General features: G+C 42.9%; 1 protein-coding gene across 1 annotated transcript in view; it reads right to left on the bottom strand.

The window, feature by feature from the left end:
• The window catches only part of CEP104 (centrosomal protein 104), a 2,320,447-nt gene that overhangs the window by 764,884 nt on the left and 1,539,315 nt on the right, over positions 1–16,248 (bottom strand). Inside the window, 1 exon segment of the mRNA XM_044062948.1 lies at positions 2,014–2,095. Within this exon segment, the coding sequence (XP_043918883.1) occupies positions 2,014–2,095 (82 nt within the window).

Genomic DNA, 16,248 nt, shown 5'->3' with positions numbered 1-16,248 from the left:
GAAGTAAGCTATCACTGGAGCCAGAACCTTTGTGAATACTCTGGGCGCAGTAGATAAGCCAAAGGGCAATGCAGAGAACTGATAATGAAAATCTCCAGTTGAAACCGCCAGATACTTTCTGCAACTTAGCCTTATGGGCACATGAAGGTAAGCTTCCTTGAGATCCAAAGTTACCATCCAGTGATCCTTGCCCAGCAGAGGTAACAGTTGCTGTAACGTCAACATCTTGAACTTGGGAATGTCCAGATAAGTGTTGAGGATAGATAAATCAAAATTGGTCTCCACGTGTTCCCTTCTTTGGCACTAGGAACAGGCGAGAATAAAATCCGGCCCCTTTCTGACACAGGGACTGGCTGAATAGCCCCTATCTGGAGTAACTGAGAAACTTGCTTGTGAGCCTCTTTTCTTTGTGGAGGAGGAACATCTGGCATGCCTTTGAAAGGGGCATTGTGTGGAAATAAAATCTGTACCCGTGATGAATGATATCCAGCACCCATCTGTCTTGAGTGATTAAATCCCAATTTTCTTTGAAAAGAGACAATCTTCCTCCTAAAGGAGCTGCCAGGCGAGTCCACTGGCAGCTGAAAAGGCAGGTCATTGGTTCTGCTACGAAAGGACTGACCCTGCCCTCACCAGAAGTCTGAGCAGGTGAACTGTCTGATCTAGGCCTAAGCAGACCTTGAGCCCTGCCCCTACCACGTCTAGACCTACCCCTAGACTGGGCACCATAAGCAGGATATGTCCACCTTAGCAGGCCAATTTCTACTAAACTTGGAGGCTGCACCTGCAAAAATCTTTAACAGTCTGCATAGACTTAGCTTTGTCCTCCATTTTCTTTAAAACTGCTTCCACAGGCGGTCCAAACAACACATCAGACTGTAAAGGAGCATCCAAAATCCTGGTCTTAACATGCTCCAGCTAAATCTGTCTTGGGGACAGTGCCATCAGCTACAATCCCACATTGCTTCTTTGAAAAAGATCCCCTTTGAATGACACCAGAGTTTAAGCCAATTGTTAAAACTGATCATCTTATCTTTGTATTGTGGCATCATTCTTGGTGAAGGTAGGATACTGCTCAAGGTCAGGGTCATACCTGCCTGGGCTACATAATCAGAGAGCTCCTCAATGTCTCTTTTCATGTAGTCCAGGAGGTGCGTCTCAGGTCGTTTTCTCCAGCGTGGACATTGACTGACTCGTACTTGTACCTACTGTTGAGAGACCTGAGTGCTTGCGTTATGTGGCGGATTCTAGCGCCCGACAGGCAGCTTACTGTGACCTTCTCCTTACTCAGTCTGGTGAGCGGGGCGTCAGTGTGTCTGACTATGGAGTCACCAATGACTAGTGTGTCTGGCATTGTGTTTGGCCTTAAGGGCTGTGACTGTTTGACACTCTGACTGTGAGGTCTATGTGTTGCAGGTGTTGTGTTTTGAGGTAACAGTTGTTTGGGTGTATGCTTTGGTGGTCTCTGCTGTTTTGGTAGATTTTTGATCAGAGCCTCCGAGTATGTCTTTGTGTGTTTATGTGTATGATTTGTGGTTGTGATGGTACTATGTGAGACTGGGTCTATAGTGTATGTGGTAACCTTCTCCTCCTGTCTGGTCTTGCCAGTCTTGTGTTGAGAGAGCTCAGCCTCCAGTTTGGCCGTATAATTGCATCTCTCGCATGTATTTGTGTTTTGTGGGAGGAGGAGAGGGTTGTCTGTGTACATGAGACAGTTGTAACATTGCCTCAGTAAATTCATTCTGCAGCATTAGTTTTTCTCCCACTATGCACCCCTGTTGTCTGCACAATTTTTTCTTGTTGGGCTTCATGTGCTATTTTTGTAATGAGGAAACCAAATGGACTCTTTCAAGAATTATATTTTCCAATTATAAAAGAATACAGAAAAGTACAGTTGTTAATTCCAAAAGACAGAATGATAAGCATGGCAAATGTATATGAAGCCACCCCTGACTTTGCAGTATTTTTTTTTCAAAAAGTAAGGTAACATATTTGCAAATAAAGAAAACGTACTTGTCAAAATAGCTTGGAGCAGACGCCTGATCACCTGAAGGTTCAGTGGGAAGAGCGGGACTAGTTTTCTTTCCTCGATCAGCTAAACAAGAAACAAAGAAGCCATTGGTAAATACACATATCAGACATTAATACAATTTCCAGGATCATGAGTTTATAACAGAGTACAGTAAACATTTAAGACAAAGTAAACAAACTATTCTGAGTAAATTAAGTCTTGTCACAGAAAAGAAAAGCTCTTAAATGATTCCCTGTCAAAGGAACAACAAATAAATAAACAAAAACTAATATTCAGCAGCTGCTCCAATGTTGCCTGGGGTTTTCTCAATGACTCTTAGCCACATTTTGCCCCCTACCTTATCAGAAGCTTTTATTTTCTCACCTTGATCCTCAATATGTATAGTTTTTCTTTCTATTTTTTTGTTTCTTTTTTATTTATATGTTAACCAAGTGAGTCCTCTAAACAAAATGTTCTCTTTGTGGGTACAGCCAGTCTTATGCACAGGCAAATTAGGTGGCCATCTAGAGTGATGTTCGGCTAAGGGCACATTTGTACCCTTAATATACTTCTTTGTGTTTTAGTAAAGAAATGCAGCAGCTACTTTTCTTTATTAAAACATTACAAATAAAGGCTAGAAAGGAATCCCCATACCTCTCATCTCTACCACCAACATTCAGATATTCAGGCTTGCTTTTTTTTTTTGAGCTAAGAGTGAAAGCATCAAGGAATAGGAGTGGACAAGGATCAGATGAGAGTGACAGAAAGCATGTGTGAGACTGAGATGCCAGTGATGAAGCATGGAGAAGAGAACAACTTTAGTAATTTCAGTCTAAAACCAGGTACCACCTGAAGACCAATGTATGTCTTTATTACATACCTATGTCTTTATTACGTAGTATATATTTTGCGGGTCTATACTACCAAAGCGAAAAACCCTATTCCCGAATACCTAAACGTCAGCACCTAGACCGCGAACCACGAAAATCCCGAATGCACTAAACCACGAAAAAAAATATCGAACTGTCATAGTCGGCCAACCCCACCACCCGCTACATACTACCTACCCAAAGAAAATAAATAAACCACACACATACACTAACCAAACCCTACTTCTAACCTAAGGTAAAACACCAAAACTCTACCTCTAACCCTACACTAAACCCCACATACACAACTAAGTATGCACTATCCTTAACCCCTCCCTAACCCTAAGGTCCGTAACTACCGCACACATCCCCTACACACACCCAAACAAAATAAATAATCCACATACATATATTTAACAAAACCCTACCTCCAACACTATACTAAACCCCACACACACAACTATCTATGCACTATCCTTAACCCCTCCCTAACCCTAAGGTCTGTAACTACACTTTTACTTCCCCTACAGACATACACCCAAACAAAATAAACAATACACATACATGCACTTAAAATAACCCTACTTCTAACACTACACTAAACCTTACATACATTACATATCTATACACTTACCTTAACCCAAATCCTAACACTAAAGTCCTATCTATCACACACTTACCTTACGGACTTATACCACAGATGGGCCAACCAAAACAAATTGACATTTCGGAATTCGTGGTTTTGTACGGTCGGGATTTCCATACTTCGCGCAATACGTTTCGATGTCTTTGTATACACTCGTACGGTTTTTCGCATTCGTAATATAGACCCATATTTTGCCCGCTGATTCTGAAGCAAGCCATGAGAATGTCAGGTACCATCACAGTGAGTGAGGATTGATGGCCTAAATCCACAGACAGTTAGCCAGCCACAGCAGCTAGTGTGAGGCAGGTAAAACAAGCATAACAATAATTTTAAGTATTTTGTCCATTAACTAGTGTCTGTATTAGGTTTGAACGTGGTCAGCAATTTCAGCACTAAAACTGGATTAGCAATCACAGCATACCTCTCAAATGTCCCTGATGTTGCCTCATATTTTTGTCCTGTCCCTCAAAAACATTTTAATTGTCTGATAAAGTACTAAGAATTATAGTCAATAATACCAGAACATAACGTTTAATACTTCTTATTGTTCAGGAGATGCATGCTGATGCAAATTATCTCATTCTATTAACTTACATATACACAGCTTCTTAACACCTATAAAATTATCCAGCATCCATCTGCTTCTCCAGCACTAAATACCATTCCACACAACTTTGTTACCAGTTGGTGATTACAATCCAGTGATCAAAAACTCCTGTCTGTCCATAAACCTATCAAATTTGTTGCTAAGGCCTGGAACTCCTTACCTGTATACTTCCTAGCCAAAAGCTGGCTCTGTTCTTGCTCATCACCAAGATAAACTATATCACTAAAAGTGATCAAGTAGCTATTCATCCCTAACACCTTCTTACTCTCCCTACTTCACTTGCTTCCTCATGTCTATCAATTTTTCTCCCCTGGCTTTCTATCTAAATAGACCATATGCCTGCTTTTCTCTCACTTCATATTGCAATTTGTGTTTGCATTATACTGACTTACCTTTAACTTCTCTATAAACTTGCTAACATTTCTCTAAATATTAAACCTTTATCATATAACATGCATCTATTCTTAATTAAAAGTTATGTACTCACCATAACTATGCATCTGTGTTGTCCATTTTCATTCTTCCTCAACTCATAGGTTCTGATCCGATCTTCAAATCCGACTCAGCCCCATACTCCAGACTTCAAATCCAACTCTCAAGCTCCTCTCTCAACCCATAATGCCTTAATCTATCCCCATTACCTCAGATCGACTTTGTTGCCATTAGGCCCATATAGATAGATAGAGACAGGATTAGCTGACAGAGAAGGGAAGGGCTCAAACCCAGAAATGTAGGCTCCAAAACACAGTCCTGCAGGTCTCTCCAGAAAATTGAAGGATGGGGATGGATGGGAGGGAAGTTGAGGAAGAATGAAAACTGACAACACAGATGCCTAGTTATGGTGACTACATAATTTTAAATTTTTCCTTAACTCATGGGACACTGTCCCAGTTACATTGATCTTGAGTGGTCCTCATGGAAGGATATTCCAGAGTACCAAAAAAACCAAAGACCGCTCTGTTTCTACATATAATATCCAGTTTGTAATAAGTAACAAAGGTATGAGCACTGCACCATGTGACTGCTGAGCAAATATCATCAATAGATGTTCTAGACCAAAAAGCAGATGAAGCAACAACGAATCTGGTCGAATGAGTCTTGGGTGGTTTGGGTAAGGCCATAACGTCTTGAGAATAAATCCAAGAAATACAGTCTGTAATCCATTTGGCTAAATTGACTTTGGAAACTGGGAACCCCAGTCTTTTTAATGAAAAGGAAAGAAATAGTTGATCTGATTTTCTGATTTATTTTGTCCTGTGAAGATAAAATTGTAATTGTATGTGTACATCAAAGAGATAAAGCATGTATTTGCTTTTATTATGAACTTTTGGAAAGAAGACTGGTAAATAAATAGACTGATTGATGTTATTTTGTTTGCATTATACTCACTTAGGATCATAGGCAAACACCTTAACCATTAGGCCACCCTCCCAACCCTTAACTTCTCTATAAACTTGCTAACATTTCTCTAAATATTAAACCTTTATCATATAACATGCATCTATTCTTAATTAAAAGTGATGTACTCACCATAACTAGGCATCTGTGTTGTCCATTTTCATTCTTCCTCAACTCATAGGTTCTGATCCGATCTTTGGATCCGACTCAGCCCCATACTCCAGACTTCAAATCCAACTCTCAAGCTCCTCTCTCAACCCATAATGCCATAATACCACTTAAGGTAAAAAAGAAGGGTTTGTTTGTAAGGTAACCAGATCTTCATGGAAAATGATGTAAGGGGTTTTTGAGGAAAGAGCCTGGAGATCAGATATCCTCTTTGCAGAAGTAATGGCTACTAAGACGACTGTTTTCCATGAAAGGAATTTTAAATCCGTTTTAGTTGAAGGTTCAAAAGGTTTCTGAGTTAGACCTTGTAGCACAAGTGTGAGATCCCAGGGAGGTGAAGAATCTTTTATTGGTGGTCTGAGAAGAAAAATACCCTTTGGGAATGCTTTGCATAACTTGGACGAAGCCAAGGAATAATTTCTGTTTCCCGTGTGAAAATTAGAAATAGCTGCTGACTGAAGTTTAATTGTAGAGAAACTAGCTCCTTCTTTAAACATGATTGCTAAAAATTTAAGTACTGCAGAAACTGGAACAGATAATGGGTCAAGCTCATTATTCAAAGCCCAAAGGGAGAATCTTTTCTACTTGTTCTTCTAAATTTTCTTCATGGATTCCTTTTGTGAAGCCACAAATAATGATATGTACAGGGGAAGAGAACCTGGACTACCTATTACTGAAGCGGAGAAACCATGCTGTTAGGTTTGAGGGCCTGGATATTGGGGTATTGGATCCCTGATGGGTGAGAGAGAGAGGAAATATGGAGTTGGCTCCAGTATCCATGCAGGATAATGAAGGTGAAACCAATGGAAGGGGAAACATATCTGTTGAGTTCAGAGGGGGGCAATGAGGATAACTAAGCTCTTCAGCCAACTTGATTTCTGCAGAAATTTGGGAATCAAAGGAAGAGGGGGATAAGCATAAAGAAGTCTGGAGGGCCAGACATGGAATACAGCATCTATCAGTGACTCCCTCGAGGGGGGATAAGAGCAAAGTATCTGCTGCGCTTATTGTTGTGGTGAGATGCGAAGAGGAAGATCCTTTTCACCACAGATTGACTGACAGACCACTCATAAAGCATCAGGATGGATCTGCTTAGTTTATCCACTACCACATTGGTTTTCCCTGGAATGTGTATTGCAATTAGAAAGCGGTCTGATGAGATTGCCTGTTCCTACACTCTCAAAGCCTCTCTGCAGAGGGGATAAGATCAGGTTCCTCCTTGTTTGGTGATGTACCAGACCACAGACATGTTGTAAATTTGAAATGCAATAGTCCATAAAGGTAGAGCATCTTGAAATGCCTGCAATGCAAGTAGGACTGCTCTCGTCTCTAGTACACTGATATGCAGACTGATCTCTTAGGGGGAGCAGATGCCTTGGACTGTCCTTCCCAAAAAAATGTCCCCTACCCCTGTTGGGATGCATCAATGGTCACTGGCAAATGAAGGCATTAAAACCAAGGGTTAGCCTAGATGAATGTCATCCCACTGAATCTACCAGTGAATGTATCATTTGCAAATTGAAGTTATCTTGACTGGAAAATATAGGGGTTGATAAAGAATGGATCACTGAACAGCTAGAGTCCACTGAAGAACACGCATAAGAAAATGTGCCAAGCCAAGTAATACAATGTCTGCTGCCATGGAACCTAGTGCTTGAAGGACTGATCTTGCCGGCGGAGATGGAAGGGAAATAAATAGATGAACCTAATTCCTGACAGTGGATGTACGATGAGGTAGTAATGATGCTACCTGTGTTGCTGTATTCAGAAGTGTACCGATGAACTCCAGGCTCTGGACTGGTGTTAGGTTTGAGATGGCATAATTTGTTATCCCCAGTGACTGGCAAATCTGGGGCAAGTAGTCCCTGGAACATAGAAGGAGATACTTGGAGAGGACGTTGAGGAGCCAGTCATCCAGATATGGAAACACTCGGAATCCTTTGAGTTTCAGATGAGTAGCTACCATTGCCATACATTTGGTAAACACCCTGGGGGCTGAGTTGAGTCCAAAGGGCAGGGCTCTAAACTGGTAGTGACTGGCTCCTAGTCAAAAGCATGTGTCTATGGGAGTACCTGTCTATTTTGATGTGATCGTACACATCCTGAAGATCTAATGAGCACATCCAATCATATTTGTGATGGAAAGGTAGTATGGACTGTACCGTGACCATTTAGAAAGTACAGTTGTGTACACTTACCATAAATGTCTATGTTTGAGTGTATTCACTGTTGCAGTCCTCACATATGGGTTATCCGGCTCCCGGTAGCCCTCAGTCGGCCCAAATACCAGAGTCCTTGGTATATGATGTCGGCTGCCACCAGTTGTAAAACTGATGTCAGAACGTCAGGTATAAAGGGAGGCAGCCAATGCCATTTCCTCAGTTTTTCTTGCCTTAACTGTCAGGAGCCCCCAAAAGAAGGCTAACCCAGAAATGTAGCACCCTGGACAGGTCATACAAAAAAATAAAAATATATATAGTCTGTGCCCTAGGAAAAAAGCTGGAATGGAGGGTGGGAAACCAGGACTGCAACAGTGAATACCTCGAACATCTACATTTATGGTAAGTGTATACAACTGTACTATGTTCTTCGAGTTTCACTGTTGTAGTCCTCACATATGGGTTGATTCCCAAAGCCCAGGAAAAAGTCAAAGGGTGGAGGAAGGATCACAGATTAAGGGTTGGTAAGAAGGCCCTGCAAAACTGCAGAGGCAAACCCAGCCCTGGATTTAGAAAACAAAGGTAGACTGTAATGCTTTATGAAAGTATGGACAGAAGACCAAGTAGCTGCCTCTAGAATGTCCTTAGTAGGCACACCTTTCAGAAAGGCTGCAGAGGTGGAGGCTGCTCTAGTAGAATGGGTCCTAATACCCTGAGGGGGAACCTTCCCATGCTGCAGGTAAAAAAAGTGAATACAATGAGCAATCCATTTGGAGATGGTTTGTTTTGAAATAGCTTTACCCTGAGCCCCAGGAGCAAAACTAACCAACAACTGTTCAGATTTTCGAAAGGATTTAGTCCTGTCTAAGTAAAATCTCAGCTGTCTATGCACATCAAGAGAGTGCAGAATCCTTTCCCCTTTATTTTGGGGATTGTTGAAAAATGTAGTCAGGTGAATAGACTGGTTGAGGGTTAAACTGGAAACTACCTTAGGCATAAAGGAGGGATTAGTTCTCAGAGAAATCTGATCTGAGTAAAAAATGAAACCCGATCTGAGTGAAAAATAATGAAAGGTTCTACTGCCATTAAGGCTTTCAGCTCGGATACCCTTCTAGCTGAAGTAATAGCTAAAAGGAAAGCAGTCTTCCAGGATAGAAACTTCAAATCTGCAGAGGCAGCTGGTTCAAAGGGAGGCAGAGTAAGTTTTTCCAGGACAAAATTAAGATCCCAAGCAGGAGTAGGAGCTCTTCTGGAAGGTCTAAAATTACTATCTCCCCTCAGGAACTGTTTCATCAAGGGGTGAGAAAAAATGGGCTGCTCAAAAGAACAATGAGCCGAAATTGCTGAAGCATGAATTTTGATTGAAGAAAAGGAAAGTCCACCATTAAGCAGTCCTGCTAGGTAGTGAAGAATGAGGGAAAGAGAAGGTTGAGAAGAGTCTTCTCCTTTAGCTAGCACCCAAGAGCAAAATTTATTCCATTTATCTGCATAGGATTTTCTGGTGCTAGGCCTCCTGGCCTCAAGAAGAACTTCAACCACATTTTGGAAAGATTTAACGTATTAGCCAGGCAGTTAAATGCAGAATTTGAAGATGAGGATGAAGGAACTTTCACCCTCCCTGAACCAACAGATCTGGTACCAGGGAAGATGCCAAGGCTGAGCCTATGAAAGGCTGTGAAGGAAGGGATACCAATGCTGCCTGGGCCAATTTGGTGCTATCAGAATAGCCTTTGGTTTTTCATCCCTTATCTTTAGCAGCACTCTGGGAATAAGAAGCAAAGGAGGGAATGCATAAACTGAAAGATGTGTCCATGGGAAGGACAACACGTCCACCCTCCAAGCTTTGTTGTGAACTCCCAGGTGCAGAAGGTTGGAAGGAGATGATTTGTGAGAGAGGAGAAAAGATCTACTTGTGGGGTGCCCCAATGATGAGTGATGCGATGAAAAATGTCCTTGTTCAGTTGCCACTCGTGAAGATCCAGAACATGTCTGCTCAAATGATCCGCCAAAGAGTTCAGCCTCCCTGGAAGATACTGGGCTATTAGATGTAAGCCCATGGATGCTGCTATGGACCATAGTCTCATGCTTTGTCTGCACAAGGGGAAAGAGTGAGTCCCCCCTTGCTTGTTGATGTATCACATGACTGTGGTATTGTCTATCCTGATCAGCAGAGTCCTAGGGTAGAGTAGGTCCTTGAAAGCCAGCAAGGCCTGCTGCACTGCCATCAATTATTTTAAGTTTATGTGCAGATGAACCTGCTGGTTGCTCCAAGTCCCCTGTATGCCCCTGCCTTCCAGATGAGCCCCGATGCAACATCTGAGGCATCTGTGGTGAGAGTCTGGCTGGCAGGTGGTGGGCGGAAAGGCAGACCCTTGTTCTGAGAACAGGCTGTCACCCATCAGAGGAACTCCATTTGTAGACAGGGAATCAGGGGAAGAATCAAGTCTAAGTCCTGTGTATGTTCACACCAAAGATTCTTGAGGTACCATTGAAGTTTTCTCATTTGCAGCCTTGCATATGGGATCATCAAAATACCTGAAGCCATGAACCCCAGTGCTTGCAGGAATTGCCTTGCAGAGAGCTGGGTCATGCTTGCCAAGCTCATGAAGTAAGCCGAAAGATCTTCTTGCTTCTGCTGAGGGAAGAATACCATCTGGGTGGCTGTATTCAGACTCGCTCCTAGGAAAACAATCTCTTATCGGAACCAACTTTGACTTCTTTTTACTGAGAGTGTAACCCAAAGAGGTGAGAATGTTCTTCACGAAATCCAAATCCTTTTCTGGTTGTTCTGGGGAGTTTGCTTGAATGAGACAGTCCAGGTAAGGATAAATTTGAATGTTTCTCTGCCTGCAAAAAGCAATGGCTGGAGCCAGGCACTTTGTAAAAACTCAGGGAGCAGTATATAAGCCAAAGGGCAATGCAGAGAATTGAAAGTGTTGCTCCCCAGCCCTGAAGCGAAGAAACTGTCTGCAACTTTCCCTTATTGGGATGTGCAGATAAGCCTCTTTAAGATCCAAAGTTACTAGCCATGAATCCTTGCCCAGCATGGATAGTAACTGTTGAAGCGTGAGGATCCTGAATTTGGGAATCACCAGAAAAGTGTTTAGAATAGACAGATCCAGAATAGGGTTCCAGGTGCCCCCTTACTTGGGTACCAGAAAAAGTCTTGAATAAAAACCTAGGCCTCCCTAATTTGCAGGAACTGGCTCTATAGCCCCCATAGTCAATACAGAAGAAATCTGAGTTTCTACCTCTGCCCTGAGAGTTCTGGGTATGTCTGGGTATCCTTGCAAAACAGAGAAGGTGTGAAAGTAAAACTTGTAACCTTGGTTTACTATATTGAGCACCCACTTGTCATCTGTGATAGTAGACCATACCTCCGCAAACTTGGCTAACCTTCCCCCCAAAGGAAACCCAGGGCCCGGAGAGGTAGGCACAAGAAGGCCGGAGTCATTGAGAACGTTTGCTTTGGGAAGCTGGCTTAGAACTTCCTGATTTAGCAGAAGAAGAATGCCATTCTTAGACCTTTGAGGGGTAGAAGCCTACCCTCTGGAAGATCTGAAACCCCTAGGCCTAGAGCGACCCTGCTTGCCAGGATCTGGGAAAGACCAATTCTTGGAAGGATAATGCCTACTAAACCGAGGAGGCTGAACCTAAAGGAAATCTTTTACAGCTTGCATAGATTTTGCCTTATCCTCTAACTTCTTCAGTACCTCCTCAACCTTATTACCAAAAAAGGTTGTCCTTGTGCAAAGGAACATCCAGCAATTTAGATTTAACAGGTTCAGAAAGAGGCTGCTCCCTGAGCCAAGCATGCCTTCTAATTATGGAAAGAGTGGCTGCTGCTCTGCAGGAAGCCTCCAAAGTGTCAAAACCACAATGAAGTGAATGCTTATTAACTAAAGTCGCAGAATTCAGTAAGTGTTGTAAATCTTTGTTCTCCATCATGGAAGGAATATCTCCAGGTTTAGACTTCATAGCCTGCAAAGTATGCTGCTGATACTTAAGCATGTGAAAAAGACAATTTACAGATCTAATGGCAAGAGTTGCAGAGGTATAGACTTTTTTACCCCACCTGTCCAAGGCCCTAGACTCCTTATCAGAAGGCACAGGGTTTTTAGCAACAGTAGCCTTAACACCCTTGGTCCTTGAGAAATAATTTCTGGATCAGCAGTAGGGTTTTTAAAAAGGAATTGATGAGATTCAGGAACTCTATAATATCTATCCGGTTTTCTGGGGGCAGGAGGAACAGAATTAGGAGTTAAAGAATTTTCCATGAAAACATCATCTACAACTTCCAAAACTGGAGGTATAGCCAGAGGCTTATGCTGTGGCAAATCCAAAAATTCCCAGATTCTTTTCTTAGACTGTGGAAAATCCTGACATTCCCATTTAAAATGCTCCCTAAGAGTATTCAAGGTATCCCCAAAGGAAAAATCTTCTGGAGGGGAGGCAGAAGGGATAGAGTCCTCAGCATCAGAATCCTCAAAACCAGAAAAAAGTTGAGAATTTCCTTCTTCACCAGCAGACATACTGGAAATTTCAGAATCTGAGACAGACAAAACATCAGGAGATAATTCCCTAGCCCTCTTGAAGGGGGGGATGAGAGACCCTAATCAGGGAAAGAAGATCACCCGCCATCTTTACCAACTGGGACTGAGGCACAGGAGGGAAGGCCAATGTCTGCTTGTGAGTAAGTTTGTGGCTGGAAGGTTTACTAGCAATCCAGAGGGACTTGGGAGGCCTAGCAACTGCAGAATTCTGAACTAAGGTAGTCGGTCTGGTTCTGGTCTCATGTCGAAAAGAAGAGGCATCAGAAGCCAGTGCCTGCAAAGCGGCTTCAGACCCATCTGAGGCGGTGACAGGTGGAGGGTCTGAAGACAAAATAGCAGCCTGCGGCATGGAGGACTCCGTAAAGGTCTTGACAGAGGCTTGCGTCTGAAAATCTGTGGATTGCAGGGGCTGCAAAAGAGCCTCACTGACTACCGCTGTGCTGATGAACAATTTCACCGGTGCGTCGTCAGTAGATTTAACCCTAGGCCTGATGCAGTCCTTGTCTTTGCATTTCCTATGTATATCCAAAGTCGGGAGACCAGAGGACGCCATACCAATGAACTTAGGCCAGACTCCGAAATGCTTATACAAAATCTTAGCTCTACGGTGTATGGTAAGCTGGTTAAAGGAAGCACAGAGATCGCAGTTAGGGACATCGTGCTCAAGGCCAAAACAAGTTATACAATAGGAATGGAAATCATGGTGCGGAATCTGTTTTCCACAGGCAAGACAGTTATTAACTTTATCTGACATTTGTTAAAGCAAGAAAAGAGGATCCCAACAGGGTACTTATCTGAAGGCGTCTTCAACTTGGTAGTCGGAAAGCAAAATGAAGGTAAATGGCCGACTGGCACTAGTGCGAATTGCATCTGCTTCGGGCTCCGCTGCAAGAAAGACTGGGGAAATGGCGTCAGCTGCCTCCCTTTATACCTGATGTTCTGACATCAGTTTTACAACCAGCGGAGGCTGACGTCATATATCAAGGACCCTGGTATTCGGGCCGACTGAGGGCTTCGGGGAGCCAGATAACCCATATGTGAGGACTGCAACAGTGAAACACGAATAACATCTTTGACTTCTTCACATGCTGATTCAAATTGCTTAGATCCAAAATTAATCTGACGTCCCCTGTTTTCTTCATCACTAAAAAGAAGCGCAAGTTCTGAATTCTATTTGGTATGGTGGGATCTCTTGGAGGACTCTTTTTTTAGCAGCTTTTGAGTTTCTTGTGTTGCACCCTTCCTCTGTCTGGATGAAACATCGGGAAGTTTCTTCTTTTTGTGAAGAGTGTTTTGGAAAAATGGAATGAAATAACCTCTGGAAATGATTTTTAGCAACTGGCTATCTTTTGTTATATTTGCCCAGGCTTCTGGGTACATGGATAATTGTCCCCCGACTGCCTCCAGAGTTGGACAGTTGGGCAGCGCTTCAGGAGCACTGAAAGGGCCTGTCCGGAAAGGAATCGCACAACCCCTGAATATGCCGCCCTCCTCTGCCCCTAAGGTGACATCTTCCATTAGAATTTCCTCCTCTGCCTCTGGATGCATTGTCCCTACATGGATTTTAGAAAGATCCTTGAAAGTTTTGTAACCATATTTTCTTACCACCTCTCTGATTCCTGGAAAAGGTCCGTTGACGGTTAGAAAACCTGATTCCCAAGGCAGACAGGGTCTCTCCATCTTGTTTGCTGTGGATAAGCATCTCCTTTACTGATGGCCCAAATAAGGATGTGCCATCAAAAGGGGTGTTGATGAAAGATGTCTTAAAGGGCTTCACAAAGTCACACCCAGGCATGCTTCCTTAGAGCAATGCCTGAACCAGTCACTCGTGGATTGCCTTCAGCTGTGTGAGAAATCAACCTCATTGAAGCATTTGAAATAGACAAAAAAGTGGCTAGATGAGAGGACAATCTTTTGAAATCCTCTGTGGATATGGACTCTGAGAAAGTATTTAAAAGCTCTTTGGTCAAATCTCTCTGAAGTCTTGTGAAGTGTGCCAGGTAATTGAGAGATGTTTGGGCAAATGTAGCCAAGACAAAGACTCAGTTTCCAAATCTATCCAATGTTCTTAACTCCCAGTTTGGCAGCTGGACAGAGGAGCTCTGCTCTGCTAGCTGCCACCACCAACACAGCATCAACTAGGTCTCTTTGCTCCAGTGGGGTCTTCCTTTTGGAGGGGCTAAGAATTTGTCAGTTCTCTTTGGGATAGGTTAGACACTATCCGTCTCCTTCTAAGCCCAGTGGGAAACTAAATCAATGAGTTCATCCACCAGGGGGGTAACCCAAGGTGTATTACGGGCCAAAACCAAAAGCTTCCAAAAATCCCAACTATTCCAGAGAGGGGGTTTCGAAAGACCAACCAACTTTTTGTCTGAGGATCTCTAAAATGTTTCTGAAGGAGATGTCATTGGGTGGTGATCTGGGGGACTCTTCTCTTTCATCAAAATTGGTATCCTCCATGAAGGACTCCATTGGGGAGTCAATGTGCTGCCAGCTGCACACATTCTCGTCCAATGGACCTCCTCTGTCGGGTGTTCAGGGGAGGTGTTAGAAGATAGGGGAAATTCCTCTACCAGAACTGACTGGACACTTACTGGAACTGGCTCTCCTTGTGGAGTAGGTCTGACTGACTGGACCTGAAGAGAGGAAAAGGAAAGGGACTAGATCCAAAAAATGAGAAGGAGGCTCTCTAGAGAGAGAAAAAGCCCCTTCCACAATCTCAAAGTCAGATGGACCTGGAGAGGCTTCAACCAGACCTGCTGGAGCTCCTAGCAAAGGAAGGTCTTGACCACTCTTCAATCCATGCTTCAAGGATGGAACTGTACCTAAACTATCCATGGCAGAGGCTCCAAGTGGCAGGGATGAATCTGACAACACTGGAGTTGATCCTGGTCCCATGGACTCAATGCCTACACTTCGACTCCGGGACCCATTCCAATCTGAAAGTATCAAAGTGGAACTAGCCAGGGACATGGTCAGAGTCGAAGAAGTTATCTTCCCCTCAGATGCAAACCCAGCCCTCTTGGGGATTTTAGATCCTGGCACTCTGAAACAACTGGATGGATTGGAAAAGGAGATAAAATATTTTTTGATGTTGCAAGAAGACTCATGGATCCAATAGGGGATGGAGCTGTTGTCACTAGTCCCTCTACACACAGAAGACAAGCAGGCGAGGTAGTTTGTTTAAAATTCTTTACTACATAGAAACACATCAGGATGGATAGCAGCATCAATAAATATAAATGAACTGATTAACATACAGAGCATACACTGATGCATGCTTACATCTCAACAGCTAATTACAAAATGTATTGTGTCCCTGCATGTCCTCGGTAATCAACACACTTAGTACATGCCCACAGGAGATTTCTTAAAGAGATATGTACAGTGACTGCCCATTACCAAAATAAGATTACAGTTAAACATGCATCAATACAGATAATCAGAAAAATAAACAATGTTCTGGTTGTTCATATTGTTCATGTCCAAGTCGCTGTACATCTGAAACATGGTCTAGAGATTCAACCAGATCTTGTGACATAGTCATCATGACTGGACTTATCAACAGGGACAGGTTTCGGTGAACAGCTCACTTTGGGATTCAACACAGGAATGGAAATTGCTTCTAGAACTGGAATACCGGACAACTCACTCTGAGATAAAGAGTCTTTCTCATAGACTAGGTGCTGTGGTATAGGTTTGGACACTGGTACCAAATGCTTTCGATTCCACCTAAAAACTGCCCCTTGTGATTCTGCAATGTACGATCTCAGCTCTGGGCAGATGTTCTTTATGACACCAAGCCGATCATAACCTTTGGACATTTGCATCCTTACC

Source organism: Protopterus annectens, chromosome 2.part1, assembly GCF_019279795.1.
Source record: "Protopterus annectens isolate FY-2018-M chromosome 2.part1, PAN1.0, whole genome shotgun sequence".
Classification (NCBI taxonomy): domain Eukaryota; kingdom Metazoa; phylum Chordata; order Ceratodontiformes; family Protopteridae; genus Protopterus; species Protopterus annectens.
The sequence above is the reverse complement of the archived record's forward strand: the minus strand, read 5'-3'. Positions and strand labels throughout refer to the sequence as shown.